Genomic DNA, 25,332 nt, shown 5'->3' with positions numbered 1-25,332 from the left:
AGAACTACAGTACTCGCCAGGGTACTCGCGGCGGTGTCTGACAGGTCACCCGGAAAACTGAACACGCCGGAAAGCTAAAACCGTTCGAACAACGTGATGATATGTCCGACTACGTCACCCGGAAAACTGAAACACGGCGGAAGACTGAAACCGCCACACCGGGTCATTAACTAATTTTTGGCATTTATACTATAGGTCCTTGTTGTTGGTAAACAGATACAAACTGATATGTCTTGACATAACCACATCACTTCCAAGTGAAACATTCTCAAAATGCTTGATACTATCGAATACAACTGTAGGCTTCTAGCCAATAGTTTGCGTGCCGATAATTTTAAGAGCAATAACCAAATGTATACATTCTCTTTAATAGATTTATGGTGCAGCTAGTTAAGTACATCCGCTACAACAATGTGTACCAACCAATAGTGCTCCTATTAGAAGAGCTGAAGAAACTAGGGGAGGACCAATCAGGTCGACGCAGCATCTACAGAGAGCTACTGTTCCTGTCCTTCGTAGCCATGGGCAGAGAGAATATCGATCATGGTAGGTTTGGATCGTCGTCTCTGAGAATAAATGTTTTGAGAATACATATGTGATGCGATTAAGCTCTATGAGCCGTTTGTCAAAAGTATCAGTGGCAAAACAAGCCACAAAGGCCAACGGGTGATTTTTCGAAGATACCTTTATTCTAAATTTAACTGGCAAAATATACATTATATTAATTGGCAGCTTCCTTCATGACAAAGAACATCAAAAAAGGTTTAAACTATCATGAAAAGAAAATGTGTCAATTCTTTTTTCAATAAACAACTCGACTTTAAACCCCTTTTTCTCAGTTTCATTTTCTCGCATCATTATGTGTTTCTGCTTTCACAAGTTTTAAACTAAAGGTGCAGTGAGAGCAAAGCCATGAAATTGTTTCAAAAGAAATATTTTCCGATGTAGCAAACCTTTAACACTAGGTCTAGACTGAAACCACATGATATTTTACAACTTTCTTTAAGATTCATGTTTTGCTTATCCCTCAGACGCATTCGACCAGCAGTACCGTGAGGCCTTCTACAAACTGGAGAAAGAGAACGGACCGTTCGGCAAGTTGCTGCAAACTGACGACAAGCCACCCCAACTCGCTGTCAACATGTGTCGGAAAGCCTTCGGGGACCTCCTCCTGTAGTGGTTAGCCTGTCCAACCCACTTCATAAAGCGTGACTCGGTTGTAGTGATTCAGCAATGCCTGGTAGAGGGAGCCCTTAATGAGTTTCTCTCGACGTCTTCACCTGTTTATTCAAGCACATTTATTACTCTACAATGATCCTTCAGAATCGATCAGGAAAATGTTAGGAGATGATTTGCTTAGTGCACTCTAATGGATAATGATTAATACTTCATCACTTTGTAAGTTGCTGGAAGTAAGATGAAGTCTAATAGGGTACAAATAGCTAGGTGCTTACACAGGCTCAGTTTTTATGGAGCTGCTTAGGCAGAAAATTCCTGCTTAGCAGAAATGAGCAGGATACCAGTCACAAAGCGTACGTGTGATATGGTATTTGGGCTGGTAATCTTAATCTGGTAAGCATAATGTTGCTGTGCTTACCTACTTTTTGAGCTTAAGCAGCATGATGAAATTGGGCCCTGGGGTCGATTTCACAAAGAGTTGAGACTAGTCCTCTCTTAGCGCAAGGCTAGTCCTAAGTTAGGACGAGTAACTCTTGTCCTTACTCGAGATAACACTAGTCTTAACTCTTTGTGAAAGCCACCCCGGTTCACTATAAATGAGAATCAAGATTTTGCCGAAATGTGTGAAAACATTTTCGACTTAAGTCAATCCACAAGGGGTTGATGATGTCAAACTTCACCTTAGGGCTTCACGTGAAATGTAAATCATTTTATTATGTATTTGTGACATGTCAGCATTTATGACTGATGTATATCATGCATGTATTTTAGACAACCCTAGAAAAATGGCATTCCAGCAAGAAACCACATGAGTAAAAGTATTGGCCCAACACAGTGCACTTGCACACACCTGTTCTGTCCCCCAATTTGGGTTTCTGAACACATAGGAATTGCCTCCCAAAATGGCAATATGGTAGCCAGGCATTTTGCGGAAGTGGCTCCGTGAATGCTGGTCTATAGATTGACAGATCCAACAGGATCCAATAAATGTCACTTTTAGTTGGATTATGTTGCATCTCCTGGAAGGAATAGAGAAACCAAGCTGAAGATGCTACAAGATCCAACAAATATATCAAGTTACTAGATCAGGTTGCGTCGAGCAGTCAGCATAAGAATCTTCCTGGGCCATATTCATGAAGCTATTTAGCAGAAAATTTTGCTAAGCAAATTCTTTTGCCAAGCAAGAAATTAGTGGAGTACCAGTCACAGCAATGGTAAATGTCCAGTAATTTGGCCGGTAACCTTTTTTTGCTATTGCAAGGGTTTCATCTGGTCCATTGAATACCCCTGACATATCAGTTTGGCAATCTAGCATTGGTGCATGTAGTTTGGAATCTAAATATTTTGCTGGAAATTAATTTATATAAACTCTTTATCAACGTCACTCTTTTATTTACTGGTATTCATTTTGTTATCATTCATCGTCAAATCCAACCTCAAATAATATCAGAATAATCATGATTTAGATTTTCTTTAGAAGTGTATTGGAAGAACTGTTGGTTGAAAGTTTCACCATCAACTCAGCTTGAAGAGATTAATAATGACAGTTACTTTCGAGTAGAATAAGTAACAGACCTGAGTTACATGCGAATGTAAGATGTCATTTTAGCCGGGTTCAAAATGCTTCCATTAATCGCTGTGCCAAATGATTTTGAATTTGTATCATGTCTTGAAAGACGGGGGTTTTTTTCATCAAAATCTGATACTTATCTGACGCAGATCTATATTTTTAGTTAATTGATTGACTTATCACCTGCCTTTTGTTATAACAGTTAAAATTTAGGAACAAAAACAAAATATGTACGTGCTGCTTTTTAGTTTAACTCCACCGCTCTCCACTTTCCTGAAACGTCACCAGTATTTCCAGTTCATACTTAAAATCTCTCCTCTGACAATTCTAGATTATACGTGTTTTATTTCATAGTTTTTTAATTTTGGTGTATTTTCTTTTCTTCTTTTGTGCCTTGTTATGAAAAACACGTCAGTTGTGGTGTGAGTTGTAAAATGACAACTCACGCCTTTGTTTTACAGAACAGGTTTATTTTAGACTGTTTTGTCTGCACTACATTTCTAGATGAACCTGAGCTTAGTGACGTGAGTCGATAGACACTAGCATGGGTCTGAAACAAACCAGTGTTTTACTACTATGTGCTTACAAACCCCTTTTTTCGCTATTTAGCACAAGTAACATGACAAGGATGGTAGAACAATGATAAAGGTTAACTCCTAAGCCCTATTTGCTTTTATATACCCCGATACTTGCATCATCATCACAATAATCTTGGTTGCGCCATTTTGGGAGTCAATATCTCCATGTGTTGTACGCAGTTCAGACGACCAACGTTTACGCATTTTAAAGGGTCTGGATACTTTTTTGCAGGACACAAAACGCAATGTCCACAGATTTGCATTAAACTTACACGGTTTGATGGTAGCAAGCTTACCTTAAAATATTACTTACTGAGGTGCTGAAGTTTTTGAGAAACAGGTAAAACAAGTCACAAACATAATCTTAGTCTCAGTGAGATGAAAATTATTTTAGCATGTAAAACGTATTTTCGTGATATTGTGTTACTCATTTTTCAAAAACTACAGCACCTCAGTAAGTAATATTTTAAGGGAAGCCTTCTAATATCATTATCTTCAAACTGTACGTTTAGTGTAAATATGTGGTCATTGTGTTTTGTTTTAAAAAAAGTACCCCAATCCTTTAAAGTTGACTCCTACAATTGTGAGCAAGGAACAAGTAGCAATTTGTGACGTTGGTGCAAGGGGAAAATACCCATGTACTGATCAAACACTGATTTATCATCAGTATTAAAAACCATGGATCTTCCGAATTCTTCATTTATAGGACAACGCTTTAGCCATGATGGAAGGATAATTTCTATAATGAGTTTAATAATGTGAATATAATTTGTTATGTTATTATGGGTTAATTTTTGTACATTACTGGGAAGTCTGAAAGTAATCAGGGTTTTAATTTTGTTTGGTTTTGTTCTTGCCGGGTTTCCAAAAACGGAAACTTAAAAAAAATAAAAGTAATGAGGTTATAAAAATGCTATAATTTCTGAATTCGTTGTAAAAGAATTAATTTGTAAAATACTTATACATCTTTGTTTCAGGACCACTGCCATGCTGTGTATGATTTAGCGATCAGTTTAATAACTTCTAAGTAATTTTTTGAAGAAGAAACAAACAAAATGATTAATGTAAACTTAAGATGAACATAATTCTTTGTTGAAAAAAGTCTCCTTGTGTATATATTGGATGGACACCTTCTGGAGTTATTACCCTTTGTATCATATCAACTTAGCGTCTGTGTACAGTAGGAACCATGGAAACGTATCTTGTACAGGGATTGTCTTTTCTTATTCAGTATTTCTGTGTTGTATGGGAGGCTTTTTTATCCGCGACCTAATTTTATAAAGACAGAAGGAAGTCACCTTTAGCAAAGGTTGGCAGAGAAACCAAGGCTGTTTTTTTGTGTAGTTTTTGTGACAATCTGGCTGAAGACCGTGATGCTTTTATGCTTAGCATTTATCTGCCCAGTGAATTTTTATAAGATTGGGTCGTGGTTGTGATGTTCAGTATAACAAGGTTATTCTTATTACCAATATTTTGAGTAAATAATTGCTCATTACAAAATGACGTGTAGTACATACCATCTGATCTGTTCGTTGTTCAATATAGTGCTAAGTGCAAACCACTATGGGGGCCTAATTTCATGGAGCTGCTTAAGCACAAAACAACTTTGCTTACCAGAATAAGATTACCAGTCAAAACACTATGTCGCCTGTATGATCTGTGACTGGTATCCTGATAATTTTTGCTTAGCAGAATTTTTTTTTTCAATATTGCAGCTCGATGATTTCGGACCATTTCATAGAGTTGCTTAACTATATCTGCTAAGCAGCAATGAGTAGGATACCAGTCACAAGTTACACATGTGACATGGTAGTTTGGTCGGTAACCTTATTCTTGTAAGCATAATTTGTTGCGCTTAGCTATGTGTGCATATGTGCAGCTTTTTGGAATTGGGCTCTTAATAATCTTGGGTTGCAGGATTACGGCATTATAGTGAAGACAAAATGTGTTTTGTGTTCATCAATTTGCCCGATGTTACTTGGGAATTACAAAAATATTGATCAAGTGGTCGATCTTGTAACTGCAAAATGTGAATACATACGGAAATGAATGTTGAACGACTTTTGAGAGGTGGTAAAAATGAAATAAAGGTTTAACAATCATTACAAACTAGTAAGAACTTTGTTGCGTTTGGTCATTGTTTGTTTGTACACAAAATGATAATCAAGTTGAATTGTGTATTGTGGTTACACATTATACACGTATGGACTGGCATTGAGGTCACTAGAGCCCCTTAGGAACCGTGAGCGACCAGCCAGAAGAGGAACCTAGTTTTCCCAAAGGCCGAGATTGGAAATATATTTTGTAAAATATTGGAAAAATTTCAGCCACTGAAATATTTGCAAGGGGCAAGTCTAGCAATTTTATCCAATTTGTAAGCCAAAAAGTCACAGCTTAAGGCCTATCCACTGATGATGATGCGGAAATCTAGCCTTAGCCGTAGCTGTAGCCGCTATTTCAGACTCGGCCTTAGCCGAGTGCTTGAGGATCCGCAGCCGTGGTTTCGAAAAGGGCCACGTTCTAACTCCGTACTCTACCGATAGAGGGCGGTAGTCACTGCACATGTGGTTGAGATTTGTTTACCACATGTAGAACTTCGACAATCTGAATCAGAAGTCGGTATAAATTGTTGTGTAAATTCCTGATACTGCAGACCAGCAAGGTAAGTTTAAGATCTTATAATAGTACTTGAAAACAAAAAGAGTGTAACGATTTGTTACAGCGTATTTATTGTCAATTGTGTATCGTCGTCAATCTGTCATCTGGATTGCATTTTTGCAATATTTATTAGGCTACTCACTAAAATTAATAAAATTTTGGGGCGCTGCGACCGATAATGACAAATGTCGGGAAAACAGGAGTACAGCGCCCCAGGGTACAATGATCATGGAGGCTTACACTACCTCCGTGTACCGTTGTTATAGCAAAGATTTCTTTTTCCCAAATAAATTAAAATTAGACATCAAATTAAACTTAATTATTAAAGGTGACAGATCTCCTCAACAGGAGAAATTCAGGATAACTTTCCCTATGGCGCCACCACTTTTTCACTCATTTTTACAAAAAAGGATATCTCATTGAGGTAAATTAGATACTAAATCATTTCATATCGAATGAAAAAGTGGTGGCGCCATACGGAAACTTTTCCGAAATTCAATGGTGAAAACGCAACTGTGTCCCTACTACAGTACTAGGTAGGTGCTTTCGTTAATAAGTTATGCCTTCCAAAAGACAACAAACACGCGAGCTCTTCTGCCTGGTCGATTTTTAAGGTTTCAATCTGTTGTGACTTCATTTGTTATTGTACGAGGTTCAGAAACCTTGAAAAACCATACTTCGACCCTACGGTGTCAATTACTATCAATTGCTAACTATAGTATAGTATCTATCTATGCAGTTCGTGAATTCAGAGCGGGTCGGTGCTTGCGTAAAGAGCCTTAGACAAGGCTAGGGAAACAAGGCAATGACAGGGGGGCATGGAGGCAATCGCCTGTAATCGCCTCCGTTGCCTCCTTGAATTGTATCATGCCTGCCTCCCCCAATCGGTAGACGGAAAAGGAGACCCAGTAGAGGACCCTACGTCATCACCGTGATATGAATAAAACATTTAGGTCAGGTCATTCCCTAACCCTAACCCTAATCCTAACCCGCTTTGCCTCGATTTCCATTTGTCATCTGACCCGACATCAAACATGAATTATGCATACAATGTTTTATTCACACAACCAAAGTCCATGACGTACGTCCTCTACTGGGTCTCCTTTTCCGTCTACCCCCTCAATCACAGTTTCCAGTATTACATTTTATGTAATCCCTGTATTTTTATTGTACAGACAGGCAAGGATGGCCAAGATGGCGTCTGCCGAGTCAGCTTGGACCCCTCCTCTCAAGAAAGCTAAATTGAGTAAAGGTCAGTTGTACAAACCACCGACTAACGAGGAACTGAATAGCTTGAAGGAAACAGAGAATCTCTACCAGTCCAATCTCTTCCGTTTGCAGGTAAGGATTCAAAGACACTGGTTGTTGTCAAAGACCAGTCTTCTCACTTGGTGTGTCTCAACATATGCATAAAATACAAACCTGTAATAATTTGCCCTCAATTGGTCGTCGAAGTTGCGAGATAATAATGAAAGAAAAAACACCCTTGTCACACGAAGTTGTGTGCTTTCAGATGCTTGATTTCGAGACCTCAAAATTTAATTCTGAGGTCTCGAAATCAAATTCATGGAAAATTGCTTCTGTCTCGAAAAGTATGATACATCGGAGGGAGCTGTTTCTCATATTACTCGTTACCAAGTAAGGTTTTGTGCTAATAATTATTTTGAGTAATTACCAATAGTGTCCAATGGCTTTAAGACTTGTCCCTTGTCCTTAGTTGCCGCAACATATACGTCAAATTTTACTGGGAATCTCCAGAACCATGCATGCCATGTGAAATGATGCAAGGTCAAGGGTGGTTATGTATGTGGGCTCAACAGCAGATCTCTGGTGTAATTCACGAGCCTCGAAGTGAGTGACATCAGATGTACAGGCTAGTATTAGTAAGGAACCAGATGGGATGAGTGTATTCTGGTTATGAAGTTATTATCATTTTGATATCTGGTAATGAAACCAAAGTATGCCTCACAGGTGAACTTAATCACTGTACATGTAGCTCGCAAGCCTTAGGAAACCTGTAAACAAGGATGCATGCTATGTGACATAGAAACACTTTGGTTAACCCCTTACTCTTCAAGGATAAGTGTTCCGGGTTCTTGTACTTGCACTACTAATCCTATGGTTAAATGTCCCATTCGAAGGACAGAGCATTTTGGGAATGTATCTTGCTCAAGGACACAAGTTTGGTTTAAAACCACAGCGAGTGTTCCATTTCTTACGTTGCAAACTGTTATGTTAATTTCTCAGATGGGAGAGCTGATTGGTGAGATCCAACTGAAGGAAAAGCGCAAGAAACTCATTACGAAGACACTTCAGGAGCTCAATAACATTCTTACAAGTCTGCCGTCGCAAGAAGTAGCTGAGGTAAGTACAGTTTTGGTGAAGAGTTGGGATCAACATTGCACCTCTTTCCCAACGTAGTAGGTGTGTAGCCAGCCTCTTGTCTTCGTACAGATATTTTCATGATAAACAAGCCATCAGTGGCAAAATGAAGGATCATTGCGCTGTTTTGTATGCGGCTAATGGCTGCGTGACCTAGATCGGCATCTGTTTAGTGCACATCTCTAAGACGTTTGCAAACCAAAAGTGTCTGTATGCATGCATGAATGTAATAAGCATATTTCATGGGAAGGGTCTATTCCTTGCATGATTGGCCTGTGAAGCACTTGTCTGTATAGAACTGCTTAATAATAACTGGGCCCAATTTCATAGAGCTGCTTAAGCAGACAATATTGCTTAAGAATGTTCTGCTTAGCACAAATGAGCAGGATACCAGTAAGAAATTGTATGTGACAAAGCAGTTTGGCTGGTAACCTTATTCTGGTAAGCATAATTATGTTGTGCTTAGCTACATTTTGTGCTCCTGATCAAAACCCAGGTTGCCAATAAAGATAGCTTCTATAAGAAACTATCCATATCCAAGGTTTGTAAAAAAAACTCAGTCTTTCTAATCTATGTGATATAAACTTTTCCTTTCAAACAGATTTCAGATTTACGGAGTTGGCTCCCAAAAGACCTTCAAACGCCAATCACTTGGGAGAGAACACAGGTCAAGGGTCGTATGTCTTTCCAAAAGCCAGCCTCGGTGAAAGTAGTAGGAAGTTTCTTGTTAGACACGCTGACCCGACCTGACCTCAACATTGACCTAGCCTTGGAAATGCCACAGGTGAGTATAGCCTGCGAAATCCGTAATCTTGTTAGTTTCAAACCGTTGAGTACACAGCTGCTTTTCAGAACCAACACTACTTTTGTTTTAAATGTTCACATGGTGTTACGCCAAATCTCTTTTAGTTAAATATCTTTTAACCAACTCTTAAAATTTTAGTTAGTTTGACAATGTATATTTATTACTACCACAAAGATTTTGACATGTTTGTTTCTTCTAATATATCCAGGTTTGTTTGTGTGTTTGTTTGTTTGTTTATAGTGTGAACATTATGTCGTTATTACCCTGGCTGTCACTTTCAACCAAGTTATGTATATTGATGGATGGGTTGTCATCAACCGCCATATTTGATGATAAACAATAGGAAAAAACACGTGTGTGCGCACTGCGCACAACCCTCAGCCAACGATATTCCCCTGTGCACGTTTCATAAACGATAGTGGTCAATGACGTCATGTGCAATTCATCTTTTGTAAAGCATCTTTTTGTCTTTCATACTTCTTAAGTATTATATATATTTTTTTTTTCAACTGATCAGTCTTGCAGACAGCCCAAAGACTACCTGAATTTCCGGTACCACCACAAGAGAGCACTCTACTGTGCTTACCTAGCCAATCAGCTGAGAGGTCAAGCTTTGGTGGAAGAGGTCAGCTATTGCTGGAAGGATGGTGATCAGATGAGGCCGATAGTTTTACTGAAACTTGCCGGTAGGGATCTGTTTGTTTTTGTTGTTGTTTTTGTTGTTTTTGAAGCCTATGTGTTATTATTATAAACCCCAAACTATTTATAAACTTACCCAGTCCGATTCCCATGTGGTTTATTACTTAAAATAATTATAAATGGCCCTGGTTTACTTTCAAGAATTTATCAGCAAATATCGTCCCTGAAGGACTCTTCGCTCCAGCAAAAAAGATCTTCCCACTTCGCATCCAGTTTTCATCAAATCATATGGACAACGCAGCCTTCCAATTCACTGCACCTGAACTGTGGAACCATCTTCCACACCACATTAAAAACTGTTCCAACCTGGGGCAAACTAAGTTGAAACTTAAAACTCAACCTAAGCGCGTAGAGACATTATTTTATTATGCGCTTTATTAGAACTGTTTATTATTATCATTATTATTATTATTATTATTATTTATTCAGCATAAAAACACAAACAAAAATTAGAGATGTTAAAGTTGCATATATCATTACTATTATTTTGTACCCATATACCGATGTGTGTTAGCATTGTATAAAATACAAACATAAACAAAACATTTCCTAATTTTTTTTTCCGGTTGTGATGTTTAAAGGGAAGAGCAGCGGAAACATCCATGTGAAGCTTCACCCATGCCTCCCAGACGATAGCTTTAAGATGTCTCGTTTATTTCCCACTAAGAGTAACATCCGTAAGCAATGGTACTCCGGGGATGAAGACACAGAAGGTGAGGCTGGAGGAAAAAAATTGTGTCAATAACAGTATCCAAGGTTTAGCATAAAGGGAGTATTTAAAGACACTGGGTAATTGTCACTTGGTGTATCTCAACACATTCATAAACAACAAACCTGGGAAAGTTTGAACTCAATTGGTCGTCAAAGGTCTGAGAGAATAATGGAAGAAAAAACACCCTTGTCGCACAAGTTGTGTGCTTTCAAATGCCTTGAATTTGAGACCTCTTTGAGAAAGAATTACTTGTTCCTCAAAGACTACGTTCCTGTAGAGGGAGCCGTTTCTCACTTGGTTTTATACCATTAACAGCTCTCCATTGCCCGTACCAAGGAAGTTTTTATGCTCACAATTATTTTGAGTAATTACCAATAGTGTCCAGTGCCTTTAAAGTAAAATATTGGATTGGCATTTAACTCATGTATAAATGTTTGAGAAGAAGCAGAAAGTCAAAAACTTTTTGAGGTTGAACTAGTACTCTCAGTGTGGTTCAAACTGTGTTCCTAGATGTGAAAGGCAAAGAAAGGTACTACTAGGCCCCCCCCCCAACCCCACTATACACTATAAGATGTCAAGTAGGGACTAGGTTTTTTTCAAACGTTGTTTTCAAATGTTTTTTACCACAGAGACTTTCCCAGCCAACCCAGCATACAACAACGCCATCTTGGCCGACATGTACATGGAGAAACATCTACACTGTCTGTACAATACCGCCCTGGACTTCCCTGGGTTCAAGGATGGCATACTACTCCTCAAGGTCTGGCTCCATCAGAGACAACTTGATAAGGTAACCTTGTTCCCACTACGGGTGCATACCGAAAAACCTCTATCCCCTAACCCCCGGCAGGAAAACACCACCTACTGAATTGAAAAAAAAAAAACTTTTTCTTGGCCTGCTTTTCAACAAAATTAAGAAAGTGTTTGGCTTTCATCAAGTAATTTGTATTTAATGGTTTTTATTTAATTTGTATTTAATGTTGCGTCGGCGCTTTGATTGATTTTTTGAATTATTCTCACCTTTTCGTTTGGTGGTTATTTGGTATTCAGGGTGGTGGAGCATTCAGTGGCTTCATTGCGTCAATGCTAGTTGCCTACCTGGTGTCTAAACGTACTGTCAACAAGCTAATGAGTGGCTACCAAGTATTTAGGAACACTGTTCAATTCATAGGTGAGTAACAAACCCATTTTAATAATAACGAAAACTTATATTGCGCCAAAGTCTGCCTAAAAAGCGCTCGAGGCGCTTCACAGAGAAACAATTTAATAAGCAAAGGCTAAAAAACACTAATCTAAGTAATTAAGTATTAACAAACCTAAGAAATTAAAAAAAGCCAGAAGCAGATCTAAGCGAACAAAGTACAATATTGAGTAAACTTAAACCAAAAACAGAGTATTTAGGAAGCCAGTAGCAGTACTATGCAAACAAAATACAATATTGAGTCAATTTTGTGTGATACTTCATGGACTTGCCTATATGCCCCTGGTCATTAATGGTGCCTCTGTCATTGCCTTAATGCCCCTGGTCATTGCATTGTTGCCCCTGGTAATTGCATTGCATTGGTGCCCCTTGGTTAATCCCTTGATACCCCCTTGTGTTTGCCTAGATGCCCCTTGTGTTTGCCTTGCTGCCCCTGATCATTGCCTTGGTGCCCCTGGTCATTGCCCAGGTGCCCCTGGAAATTGCCTTGATGCCCCTGATCATTGCCTTAGCTCCCCTGGAGAGCTTACTATACAGCACTATGAGTTCGAAAACTGTTGGAATGGCTCCTAATTAACTCAACAAAATTGATTGATTAATTTTGTTTCTGATGGTTTATAGCCCACAGTGATTGGACAACAAAGGGGATCTCTCTGAATGCGGACCCAGCCACTGAAGAACTACCCAGTATTGCAGACTTCCATCAGTGTTTTGATGTCGTATTCTTGGATCCATCGGGCTCCCTCAATCTCTGTGCAAACATGAACAAGGCAACTTTCAAACAGGTAAACAGATTCCCCTAAGGATCCGCTTCAAAACCAGTAGCCTGAATGTCTGACGCCAGAAACCTGCCTTGAGTCTATGTCAGTATCCTTCCAAATGCACCTTTTGACCTCATACACACTCATTTCACACATGGAGATTCGCAGTCAAATCCTACTTGCATGTATACATATCAAACAACATTACATGCAATACATGTACATGGTAATACAAACATAGTGCAAATCCCATGCAGACGAGCAAATGTGCAGCTGACAAACATCCATTCGGACCATTCAAAACACAGATGTAAAACGCTGTACATTTATCCAATGACTAGGCCTATCTAATGAATAATTTGTATCGATTTGTGATTACTAACACAAAATCTCCACTTGCCTGGGCAAGTGAAGACGCACCTGTTCACACTTGCTTTCCCTACCACTTGAGAATTCCCGGTTTTCCATTTTGACTGGCGCCTTTGAATGGTTTTATATAAGATATACAGTAGTGCGCCTTTACAAATGCTGTGTTATTGTTGTTGTTATTATTATTAGTTGTTATATCGTATCTGTGTCTTCTAGGTACATCATGAAGCTAAGCTAGCTGAGCGCTACCTGAATACAAAGGCTATTAATAGCTTTGACTGTCTCTTCATGATGGAGGTGCCCTTTGTCAGGACGTTTGATCATCTCTTCCAGTAAGTTACTATTGTTTACGTGTCGTGGCCTGGCGGTCTAGTTCACCTGACCTTTTAGCTCTGGTGTTCGCAGCAGAGAGTTGGTTCACTACCCGGTCATGAGGGGGTACTAACCCTGTTTCAGCCCTGGGAGTAGGTGGTTGTTCGATAGCCCAAATTGGTTAAGTGTAGCCCTCGCCTTGAAGTGGCTGTCTGGCCTTGTGATGTTAGGCGTTCTCCCATAGACAAAAATAGGTACTACTTTGTTACAAAGACACCAAAGGAACAATCTATAAATATTTAGTTGTTTTGTACATTTACGACATCCTGCTCCCTTGTGTAATATGAGTTTGTTTAACTTTAATGCTTTTTTCTCAAATTTTAATAGATTTATAGTAATAATTATTGTGTTTTTTCTCTTTGTATATATGCATCCGCAATTCGGCTTTTTGGCCGCCATGTTTGCATTTCTAATAAACCAATTATAATAATAATAATCTAAACTGAATCTTCTTTTTGTTTTCTCTACATTGGGTTTTTGGCTAGTAAAGTGGTCAAGTTTACTTTTCTGAGAGTCCTAGGCTTCACATTAACAATGTTTATCCTTCCAGCTTGAAGGATCTGAGCCAATTCAAGACGTCTTGCCGGTGTTTCAAGGAGCTGGATGATGCCTTGATGGATCGAGGAGAGAACTACGTGACGACATGCTTACCGAAACTTCTCGCCCTGCTGCAGCGAGGTCTTGGAAGCAGAGTGGATTTAGTGGCAGTCAAACTCCAGCCAGACCAACAGGTGAGAAGATAAATGTTAATAATTTGGCTTCATGCTCCCAAATTATCAAGCTTGCATGCTTTCGCACATTTTTTCTCTCTCAAAAGCCTATCATGGTACTACCGCAAACCGAAACTGAATATCCATTGTTTAACATAACCTTTTGTTTGTTTACTAGTGGAGTACATCAAGTCCACCTCCAAAGCCTGAGGACTCGGGACCTTTGACCTTTGGTCTACTACTAAACATGGAGTATGCAAACAGTGTGCTGGAGAGAGGACCAGAGGCTAACACACCAGAGGTCGGTCTTTAAAGGGTTTTGATACCTTTTGTAGGTCAAGTTTTTTGGCCGTGACATAAATCGCTACTCAGTGTGAATGAAGATGTATGTAATATGATTCACCTGTAGAAGTTTTAGCTTGAACTACGCGTCATGTTGTTGAGATAAAATCGTGAAAATCACAGAGCGGTGTTTTCAAGTGAGACAGGTAAATACCAGTACTGGTAAATACATTGTTCATGATAAAACAAAAAAATTCTCCTGAGACGAAAATTATTTTCGTGGCATTGCTTTACTCATTTCTAAAAAAAAATTCAGCACCTCAACAAGTAATATTTTAAGTGAAGCTTTCTGCCATCATTATCTTCAAATCGTGTTTGAAAGTTAATTGTAAATCTGTGGACACTGTGTTTTGTGTTGTTCACAAAGTAACCAAACCCTTTAAACTTAGTCGCACTCTGTCAGGCCATATCGGAATCAAGTGATGTTGAATTTGGCTATGGTTATAGCTATTGACGGTAGCGGCTGCCTTGAAGAACAAGCCTTTCTTTTCAACAATCTGGTGACCAATGTCAAAGGCGTCAATGTAAACTAGGCAAAAAAACATACAACCAACCTAATAAAAAGCAGTTATAGTTAATAAATGCAGCTGATGAATGATATCAAATGTTTATATATGCTTAGTTCTTGTTCTAAGAATCTATTTTAATATAGTTATTTGTTTCTGGTAATGAAAACGAGGAAACAAATGGTTTACTTGTGCTGTTTTTGTTGTTTACTTTTAAGGCGGAGGAGTTTCAGAAGTTTTGGGGGAAGCTTTCTGAGTTGCGTCGATTCCAGGATGGGTCAATCTGTGAGGCAGTCGTATGGCCAGGTCAAACAATGGCTGAGAAACGTTTAATCTGTTGTCATGTCATCAAACATCTACTCAGCACGTAAGACTACTTCTCTTTCCTTATCATTGGAACCTTTTTTTCTGGTTTGAGTCATACTGGTCATTTCAGTTGTACATACAGTGTAAATTAAGTCGTTCCAGTTTACTCCAGTTTACTCCAAATTACCCCAGTTTACACAGATTTACTCAAATTTGACTCCATTTACTCCAAATTACTCAAGTTTACTCTGTTTTTGCCCCAGTTTACACCAGTTTACTCCATTTACTCCAGATTACCCTAGTTTACACGAGTTTACTCCGGTTTACTCCAGATTATTCCAGTTTACTCCTGTTTCCTCTAGATTACTCAACAATACTTCAGTTAACTATTGTGTACTCCGAATTTCCCCCATTTTATTCAAAATTACTGCCTTTTACTCAAATGAATTACTCAAAATAACACCAGATTACTTCAAATTGCTCTACATTACTCAAGGTTACTGAAGTTAGATAATTAACTTTTGGCATTTTTGTTGGTTTCCAAGAAATTTACATGTATATTCACAAGTTATGACAAATTCTCCTAAACCAGGAGTAGTGTGAGCTAAAAAGGTTGTGATTTGAATTTTTTTAAACTTGGCTAGTCCTCTGAAGTTGTTTTTAATGTTCTGGTCCTATTCCACCCTCTAGTCACGCTGGCATATCACCAGATACTTTAATCTACATTGGCGGACAGTTGAACCCTATCCTTCAACAATCTGCAACAAGCAAACCCCACGCCACAACCCAGAGCACACCCAAGGACAGACAGGATCCCCACCCAGGGGTTGGTAGCACTGGCGAGGAGGATAACGTAGCATTGATACAGAGCTATAATGACTTCACCAAGGACCTAAGGAGTCTAAAGGACTTCCCCTTAGTGATGACATCAATTCAAGGGATTTCCCCTGCACTTAGATACACAGAGGTTAGTGCTCACTTGAATTGAACCCTTTTCACACTGCAGAACCAGTGGTACTGGCCTGGAAGTTCCTGGAGGACACTGGGTTTCCCATCTTATACCATTTCCAAGCAGCTCTTTTTTTTTCTTGGGGAAAGTCACTTCCCTGGAGTTTCCTTTGGTTTCGGCTGTCTCTGAATCGTTTGTTATGGCTAAGGCAATGGCTATGGCTATGGCTAGCCATAGCTGTATTCACCACTTTGGGTACAGACATCTCCAACTCAAAAAATATGAAAAGGTCAAATTTATCTCACTGGGAACTTCACTGAGAATCTCTCTGGGAATTTATCAGGAAAATTTTCTTGGAATAACACTGGGAATAGCAGTGGAAAACTATCTGGGAATTTCACTGTGATTTTCCCTTGGATTTTTTTTTTTGTTGCGATTTCAGTTGTGATCTCCCTGGAAATTTCACTAGGATTAACACTGGGAATAACAGTGGGAACCCCTCTGGGAAGTTCACTGGGAATTTGTTTTATTGTTAATGAGCATTAAAATCGGTAAAACCTTCCCTGCTTGTGTGTATGAATGTATGGCCAACTCTCTATTTAGCCTTTCTTTTTATTGGACATTTCAGGTGTTTCCAGCTGGTCCAGTTAATGTGAAGAGGACTTCCCCTCTTACTAGAGTCAATGGTTACGTACAGGTGCCAGTCTTCAATCAGCCATGCCCTGAGTGGGTCCCTGCCATTAAAGGTTAGTACACTGCATGTCCCACAGAAAAGGTTGTGTTCATTTTTTTTTTCTAGTCTTACAAATTTTATCAGGGATGTGATTTCTCTGATTTTAAACAGAATTCCATTTTTTCAATCCATACAAAAGCTAATTTACATTAGCAAATTTCAAATCTGCTTAGCAGATTTGAGAAATCTGCTTAGCAGATTTGAGGTATCTGCTTAGCAGATTGTTAATGATTTTTTTTTTTTGAAATCTGTTAAGCAGATTTCAAAGAAATGGAGAATTCCGTCGACCAGCTTTTAATTTTGTTGTTTCCTGTCTCCATCTTACAGTAATCTGTCATCTGGAAGGAAGTGGGAAGTGGCCAGACGGTCTTGAAGCCATACAGAGGATCAAAGCAGCGTTTCACATTAGGTTAGCTGAGATGCTTCATAAACAACATGAACTAGTCACCTCGGCGACACCCAAATACCTGGATGCTCTGAAGGTGAAAATCATTCTAAATTTCATTTCATTTCATTTATTTATTCTGGTTGTCGAGCAAAGGACTCTCAGAAAAGCGAAATTAATCACCAGACTAGCCAAGAACCCATTGGAGAGAAGACAAAGAAGGATGTTTCAATTTTAGATGTGGGAGGCAAATCCCAGAGAATTATTGCAGGGGACAACCCATTCATCAGGCATGGACTGAAAACCCGGTCCACATAGTGCCACGGTGGATGATTTGAACCATGGTTCGAGAGGTGGGAGGCGAGGAAAGGTACACTAAGCCAATCCGACCGCCCAAGTTAATGAAGAAACTTAGACAGTAGTGCATAACTTGTCTAGTACTACTCACTGCATGGACAGGATTGTGAACTATCGTCCATGAAGATTTAGAGGACCCAATTTACTAGAGCTGTTTAGGCACAGAAACAATAATTTTGCTTACCAGGTTAAGGTTACTAGCCAAACTACCATGGTGTTTACAATTTGTGACTGAGATCCTGCTCATTTCTGCTATTTTGCCCAATTTCATAAAGCTGTTTTAAGCAGAATATACTGCTTGTCAAATTTATTAGCTAGCAAAAAATGATTGGGGCACTAATTGCAACAATGTACACTTTAAGAATTGTTGCTGGTTTCTTGTTTCTGCTAAGCAAGATTTTGTGCTTACAGGATATAAGAAATTGGGCCCAATTCTGAATGATCTGACCCTATGGATGTTATCTTGTCTTTGTGCCCCAGGGCGGTTACGTCTTCCGAGTAGAGGTTGCTCACAGGCGAGAAGTCGGTTTACTGAAGGAGACCATTGCCCCTGATGGAATGAAGATACTACGTGATAACCCGCAGTCTGTCGAACTGGAGAAGCGAACTGTAATGCTACCCAGACTCACAAGTACACTACACGGGTGAGATAATAAAAATAATACTGAGTTCTTATACCGAGTGTTAAAAAGAAAAGGCAATCATTGGATTGGAGCTATATTTTAAAGACAAGAAAAATCTTGAACAAATAATGTCCATTTCTAAAGTAGGTCAATGGTGTTTTAGCTCTGAACATGGAAATGATTGTATTTCAGAATTCATCAGCAGCATCCAGCCTTTAGTGGAGCCGTCCGTCTAGCCAAGCGTTGGGTCTGTGCTCATCTCCTTTCCAACCATATCCCTGAAGAGTGCATTGACCTCTTAGTGGCTTATCTATTCATCCAGCCGGCTCCATACACTGTACCTTGGTGAGTAAAATGTCAGTCATTTCAATCATTGAGGTTCATAGCGCTGCTTTAGCGCACAAAAAGTAGCCAAGCACAACAAAATGATGCTTAAACCACTAACTACATTTCTTTGGAACTCCCTGCGTGGTGCATGTTTCCCTCCATCCTAGACTGTTTTACAAGGAATATCAATTACTACCTCCAGCTCCCCTGAGTTCTTCCCACTTTAAAAAATATTTTCTTGTTGCAGCCCCATACCAAGAGTGGCTATCATTAGCCTTGTTTCAGGCAAACTTGCTTTAAACAAAAGAAAAATTAAAAAGCTGATTAATCAACTCAACTAATTTCAGCATCAGCATGCATGTCCATTCACAATTTGGGCTGTCTCAGGTACTTAAAAACAAAAATCTTCCATTTCTGTGGTAGATACAAATTTCTTACATTGACTTACATGTATACATTTTTGAGAAAAACTTTTAAACTTACAGATAATAATATTAACGTCTTATATAGCTCTGGGAACCACAAAAAAATGCTAATGGCGCTTGCTTCAATAGAAAAGTTCCCTCTTGGTTTTCCTCCAGCGGTGCAAAGATCACGATGATTGCATTGCATGTTATATGTTACCATCTGCAAAAACACTAGATGAATTATTGCATGTCTTTTTCTTTCAGTTCACCCTCGGTTGGATTAGTAAGATTTCTTCATCTCTTGGTCCGTCAAGATTGGAAAGAATCTCCGCTGATTATCAATCTCAATGGTGAGATGAAAGGTAAGCAATTAAAGTCTGATAAGACTTAAAGCCACTGGACACTGTTGGTAGTTACTCAAAATAACTGTAGGGGAAAAAACTTACTTGGTAACGAGCAATGGAGAGCTGTTGATGGTATAAAACATTGTGAGAAATGGCTCCCTCTGAAGTAACAGGTTTTTTTTAAGGTAATTTCTCACACAAGTAAAAAAAGCTTTTTGGACCTTGTTGGATTTTCAAAGTTCATGTGAAGACGGGTTGTTTCTTAAAGTGCATTAAGGAAATCTTAGAAGTTAATTGCCACTTAAAAAAACAATTGTTCCACAGGTTCCGACTATGAAGAAATACGACAGCATTTCATTGAGCACAGAAGTGAACTTCCGGATGTCTTCCTATCCACACCGACTGATAGGCTCAACTCTGTATGGACACAGAAACAACCAACAGCTCAGGTTAGAACTATTTTTGTATTTGTATTTATTTATTTATTTATTTTTTTATTGAGTCCAACTGCTTGAGAACATGGTGTGAGCTACAAACTATTTTTCCAGGGGCCGTTGCCACCTGCTCCTTGGTTGAAACAGGGTTACCCCGTTTACAATGCATACGGATGTAGGTTTTGGTATCATCATGTTGCTTTGCCCCAGTAAAACCTTTTTTTTTAAACCATTGTTATTGTTTTTTTACATTTCAGATCTTACAGAGGTTACTTGTTTTAGCCAAAGAGTCTCTGAAACTTCTCATGTCTCAGATGATGGTGACGGATGCAACAGCGGACTTTAAGGTAAGACCATAAACCATGACAATGCAGCTACAGTAGCTCCGCTTCAAGGAAGAAACATAGCTAATTCTTATATAGCACATTTCCTAACTGAAAGAAATATCAATGTGCTTCACAAAAAAGCAAAGAGCAACAAATTAGTATACTGATAGGCAAACAAAAAGACAAAACTTAACAATAGGCAATAGAAAACAAATGGGATGTGAGTTGTGTTATCATATGGCCTGACAATACACACAAACTAGTACCAACCTGTTCATGTGTGTTGTGTTGTCATTAACCTTTCAGGAAAGACTCTGCTCGAGTCGAAACACAGGCCTATTTTTGTGCATGTATTCCATCTTCATGGGGGGTCAACAGTTTACAACAGCTAATTCTGTTTCCACACTTAAATGTTCTCTCATTATTTTAGCAAATCTTCCGGCCACCCATTGACCTCTACGACGTTGTTATTCATCTCCGACCCAAACTGGTTCCCAGACGAGGGGAGAGCATTGATGGGATGAAAACACAAGGTCAGAAGTCAGCAACTGAGAAGAAGGTCACCCAAGAGGTCAAGCAGCTTCCTGTTGTAGATTTTGATCCTGTTACGTTGTATCTTCAGGAGTTGGAGGTAAGTATTTTTATGACTGATTTGTTTTTAATAATAATAATAATAAAAATAACGGTATTTATAATGCCCCTTTTCCAAAGGATACAAAGCGCCAAGTGTTTTTACTGCAAGGTGAGTGGGACAAAGTTTTTGAACTATAAGACCTAATCCTTAGAACCATGTAATGGTTTACAAGGTGCTACGGTGCTTGCAGCAGCCACATCCAAGAACACCGGGGCGAACCCTGTCCTCTTTTCAATAAGTGCACTGGGTTCTTTTACGTGCGTCATCTTTTCGTGGAGTGTGCTAGTTGTAGACAAGCACACCAGACTCAAGCTCTGGTGTCTCTGATTCGCATTGTGTGGGTTTGCATCCTGGTCTTGACACTTGTGTTATTAAGCAAGGCACTTAACCATTATTTCTGCATCCTTCAGATGTGTTGTCATTTAGCCATTGAGAGAAAAACTCTGCATGGGTCAAAACGTCAGACAATTTTCCCCATTTTGCATAATGTTTTTTCCACAAATCCAATTAACTCTCTTATTTGTTCAAATTCTGATTTGTGATTAGATTGCTTACGGCGACACAGCTTTGTTTTTCTACGATCACCATGGCGGCGATTACATCACTGTTTTATGGAACCCTACGGCCTTCAAACCTCAAGCTTTCAAGGTAAATCCACATATTGTCAATATATCCTTAAAGAGTCTAGACACCTTTGGTAATTGTCAAAGACCAGTCTTCTCACTTGCTTTGGTGTATCTCAAAAAATGCATAAAATGACAAACCTGTGAAAATTTGAACTCAATTGGTTGTCGAAGTTGCAAGAGAATAGCTGAAGAAAAAACATATTAACAACAGCTCTCCATTGCTCGTTACCAAGTAAGTTTTTATGCTAACGAGCAATTACAAATAGTGTCCAGTGCCTTTAATAATTCATGTAGTTTATTCTGACTGTGAAGCCTCTTCGAAAAGTGAGCTTAATCACTATGCTATTTGAGCTTTTAATGTTGTATGCAAGGAGTCTATTGACTTAAGAGGTTTTGTTTCTTTGTGACCTCAGGTTCTTCAGGCGAAAGCTAAGATGCCCCAGCAAGGGGCTGCATCGGGAACCAAGGAGCCCCTAATGGTCCCTAATGTAGAAGCCATCATTGAAGACTTTCAGACTCTAGGGCAGGGCCTGGTTCAATCCGTGGAAGTACGCACTGAGAAATGGGTTATATAAAGAGATGGTGTACCAATAGATGGATTGCACAAAGCGTCATCGACCGCCATATTTGATGATAAACAATGGAACAACTCTCAGCCAATTCACGCTTGCACTTTTCATCAAAGATGGTGGTCAATGACGACATGTGCAATCCATCTATACACTGCAGCTGTTTCTGATCTTGTCCCTCACTCTGCACTGAAAGGAATTAACTAGAAGTGCTACCCTTCAACCCCGTCAAACCCCCCTCCCTGGCTAAGAAGATATCTGCCCCCCCCCAAAAAAAAATATGCTTTAAAACTAAGCAGATTTCTCAAATTAGCTAAGCAGATTTCCAAAAATCTGGTAAGCAGATTTCTTGCAAGTTTCATGTAGCAGCCTAAATACTGATCAACCTGACATGACTGCTTTAGCGAATCAGGATAAAGAAACGGCAATAGATGTGTTATAAACATACTTGGAGAATGATCAAAACATCATTCATAAATACTTCAGACAGTTTCGTTATTCCTGTTGGTGGAGAGCGCGTCACGTGGATGTGTATAAACCTTTGTTTATGACCAGTAAAAAGTGTTGAAACATGGGCGTGACACACGAGTTTGCACCGGTGCTTATAAGACAGTTTCTTCATTCCTATTAGTCAAGAGCAACGGCGGAGACAGTTGTGCCACATCACTCGATACGCGCGACCCGCACAGCATTCCCTTATAAGGAGTTGTTTACCCGAGGGCCTTGACTGGGCCTTACCATTTCATAGCTGGAGGGGTGTTGTGTTGAAAGAAATCATTGACAAATTATAATTTTTGCATTTATTTTACTTTTTGACCATAAGTGTTTATGTTTTTTTACCGAAAATGTATTTATGAATGGGAATCAAAGTGTGTTGAATCGGTTTTCAACTAGTGGTTTAAACCCGCCGAGGCCTGGTTCTTGATAATTTACCTCAACTTTGTCTCGGTAAAATTATCAAGAACCAGGCCTTGTTGGGATTAAACCACTAGTTGAAAACCTCTTCACCACACATTGATTCCCTTAATAATTGATGCTTATAAATACATTATGTAACTTTACATAACTTTGTTTTATTTCATTTAAAATCAGCATCTTTAAGGCCGAGTTATAGTCGGTCACGCGATGGTCGGGCGTCGGAAATCTAGACGCGCGATCATAAAAAGACACGGTTTATAGGCCTCAGTCTTAGGATTGCGCGCAAGATTTCCGTCGCGCGACCATCGCGCGACCGACTATAAACCAGCCTTAAGAGTTAAAATAAGAAGCTTATAGCTTATATCAAGCTCACAGAATTCACATTGCAGACACCACAGGTATAATGTTAACCTTATTTTTGTGTACTTTTTAACTTAAATAAAAATATTAATTAATATTTAAGATCCGAAACCATTTTGTATTTCACTTTTCCTTTTTGAACACACCAAGACTTGCCTCATATAGGGGAAATATTTTATTTCATTTTGTTTATTATATATATCATCTTTTTTCTTCTTTTTTGAGGGGGGGGGGTTCGATTAGTTACCCACCAATTCCAAAAACAGAGATTACTGATGACAATTTTCGCTTAAATGCCCAAAAAAATAGGGTAAGAAATTGATTGGGTTAGGGTTAGCATAAATTGCATAAAAATGCTGAACTGACCCCTCATGTTTTTTTTTCAGTTTTTGGCCCAAATTGCGAAAAAAAATGCTGGACTTGCCCCTGTGAATTTTTCAATTCTGCCCGCATTGTATAAACAGTAATACTGCACATTACCCCTTATGATTTGTTTTTCTTCAAATTTTGGCCACAAACTAGATAAAAATAACCCTTTTTTAAACAATTTTTTGCCCAAGATGGATAAAAATGCTGAGCTTACTTACCCAATCCTGGTGACTTTTGGAATTTTTGACCCAGATTTGATGAAAATGCTTAACTTTTCCCTCGGGATTTTTGGCCCAAAGTTGATAAAAATGCTCGACTAAAAACTTTGTAATTGTATGCTTTGGATATCTCTTCATGTTGCATTTCTTTAAATAACGTCCAACTTCCAGTCCTGCCTTTTACAGCCAATAGGCTTAATGAAGTAATCGCTATTCAGATAAAACAGCTGTTGAACCACATCACCATTCTCCGCAAAATTTTGTTTGGCAATTTTTGTTGTAAACAACATCTTGGTCAAGGTCTTGCGTTGGGAATGAATGTCCGTTGTGCAACCTAAGTGTTCTTTTATCTAAGTGTTCTTTCATCGCCGAGATGAATTTAGACTTTGTTTAGTTATCCCCGTGAACTTAAAGTGAGGATAATTAATTTGCCCAGTGTCCTCCTTCCCACTCTTCCATCTTGGTTCCCGTGTTCCTTAGGCTTTGGCCAGAGCGGCCACTCACACGGGCTCGCTGCCTCCTGCTCCGACCTGCTTTAGTTAGTTTAGTTTAAAATACACGCTTCCATCATCCTGCCTCTGAAACACACCTTCTTCAAACATGGTACCCTCCGTGTCGCACCAACCTTTCAAGGGAGTGTACAGCTCAAGGCCTAAAGGGTTATACTGGTACCGGATTTTGCTCTCGTAGTAATAACCTTTCAAAAGCTATCTACACGGGACAGAAGCCGAGGAGGAGAACATCGTGCTGCTATTGTTATCGAAATAGACACTTCCCAACTGGAGCTTGCTGAAGTTTCCCGGGTACTGCGACTTGGTGGCGTTGTTCAACTCCACCGATTCTCGCTGCCCAAGAAGTAGTAGTAATTGATTGAAACACAGCTAGGATCTAGCATGCAGTCCCTCACGCATGATACAGTCGACAGTGCTCTACGGATTTGGTAGGCGAAACCACGCAACATTCCACCTGTGGCCCCGTAGAAAGCATTCTGCAGAGGTACCTTCTGCAGACGGCTGCACGACTCGTGGTTCTGAGCGCGGAGGAAAGAAGCGTCCTTTATGTTCTGAGCACTTCCTATGCAGTAAGAAACTGTAAGAGTTGCGAAAAACGTAAAGAATATTTTCCCGAACATCTTTGCGACCACCGCTGTCTCCAAACCCAAACCACCCGACAGACGGGTTTCAAACTGTCTGAACTACCCAAATTGGGAAGGTGACACGCGTGGATCTTTTAGCAAACCTTCAGCATCAGAATACAGAGTATTCTACCCAATCAGTGAAAGGAATGGAAGATTAGATTTATTTAAATCGTCCTTTCCTAAGTAGTAGTTATACGCAAATAGAACTTGACAATTGTCCGTTGTACTATAGTGATAACGGTTTTGATCGACAAAAAAAATCAGATGTTTACATCGACTCTTTGGTTATTTATAATTATTTGTTAAAGTAAGCTCATCAAATTTACTGTAAGATACCGAGCTTGAGTTAATGTCCCGAACAATAAAGAGATAAACTTAATATTTTTTGACAAAGCGCCAACAGAATGTTTTCAGGTAGTATGGGGGGCAACAAGGATTATTGAATGACGCGCTTGGTGCCATTTA

General features: G+C 39.2%; 2 protein-coding genes across 4 annotated transcripts in view; both read left to right on the top strand.

Annotated features, from left to right (window-relative positions):
* The window catches only part of LOC139941367 (C-myc promoter-binding protein-like), a 66,978-nt gene extending 61,535 nt beyond the window's left edge, over nucleotides 1–5,443 (top strand). For all 3 annotated transcript variants that reach the window (XM_071937827.1, XM_071937826.1, XM_071937825.1), the window contains 2 exons: nucleotides 374–546; nucleotides 1,032–5,443. In XM_071937827.1, the coding sequence (XP_071793928.1) occupies nucleotides 374–546; nucleotides 1,032–1,177 (319 nt within the window). In that variant the 3' untranslated portion in view covers nucleotides 1,178–5,443. The remainder of the gene's footprint in view (nucleotides 1–373; nucleotides 547–1,031) is intronic.
* Nucleotides 5,444–5,850: 407 nt separating this feature from the next.
* LOC139942129 (nucleolar protein 6-like) lies at nucleotides 5,851–24,797 on the top strand. The gene is made up of 24 exons (XM_071938849.1): nucleotides 5,851–5,989; nucleotides 7,161–7,326; nucleotides 8,233–8,349; nucleotides 8,969–9,151; nucleotides 9,690–9,858; nucleotides 10,453–10,584; nucleotides 11,213–11,373; nucleotides 11,634–11,754; nucleotides 12,406–12,569; nucleotides 13,131–13,246; nucleotides 13,837–14,017; nucleotides 14,175–14,297; nucleotides 15,063–15,211; nucleotides 15,841–16,117; nucleotides 16,728–16,845; nucleotides 17,160–17,314; nucleotides 18,055–18,218; nucleotides 18,390–18,542; nucleotides 19,196–19,293; nucleotides 19,600–19,724; nucleotides 19,967–20,056; nucleotides 20,466–20,666; nucleotides 21,216–21,317; nucleotides 21,709–24,797. The coding sequence occupies exons 2-24, from the start codon at nucleotides 7,171–7,173 to the stop codon at nucleotides 21,868–21,870; spliced, it is 3,417 nt and encodes a 1,138-aa protein (XP_071794950.1). The 5' UTR covers nucleotides 5,851–5,989; nucleotides 7,161–7,170; the 3' UTR covers nucleotides 21,871–24,797.
* Nucleotides 24,798–25,332: the final 535 nt, after the last annotated feature.

Source organism: Asterias amurensis, chromosome 9 (assembly GCF_032118995.1).
Source record: "Asterias amurensis chromosome 9, ASM3211899v1".
Lineage (NCBI taxonomy): Eukaryota > Metazoa > Echinodermata > Asteroidea > Forcipulatida > Asteriidae > Asterias > Asterias amurensis.
Note: the sequence above shows the minus strand (reverse complement) of the source record. Positions and strands in the feature narration are given on the sequence as shown.

Bases quoted from the DNA above. Each gene is read 5' to 3' on its own strand.
- LOC139942129 (XM_071938849.1), top strand. From the start codon at position 7,171: ATGGCCAAGATGGCGTCTGCCGAGTCAGCTTGGACCCCTCCTCTCAAG. The intron at 18,543-19,195 runs GTGAGTAAAATG...TTTTTCTTTCAG, and splicing joins GCTCCATACACTGTACCTTG to TTCACCCTCGGTTGGATTAG. The intron at 21,318-21,708 runs GTAAATCCACAT...TTGTGACCTCAG, and splicing joins TCAAACCTCAAGCTTTCAAG to GTTCTTCAGGCGAAAGCTAA.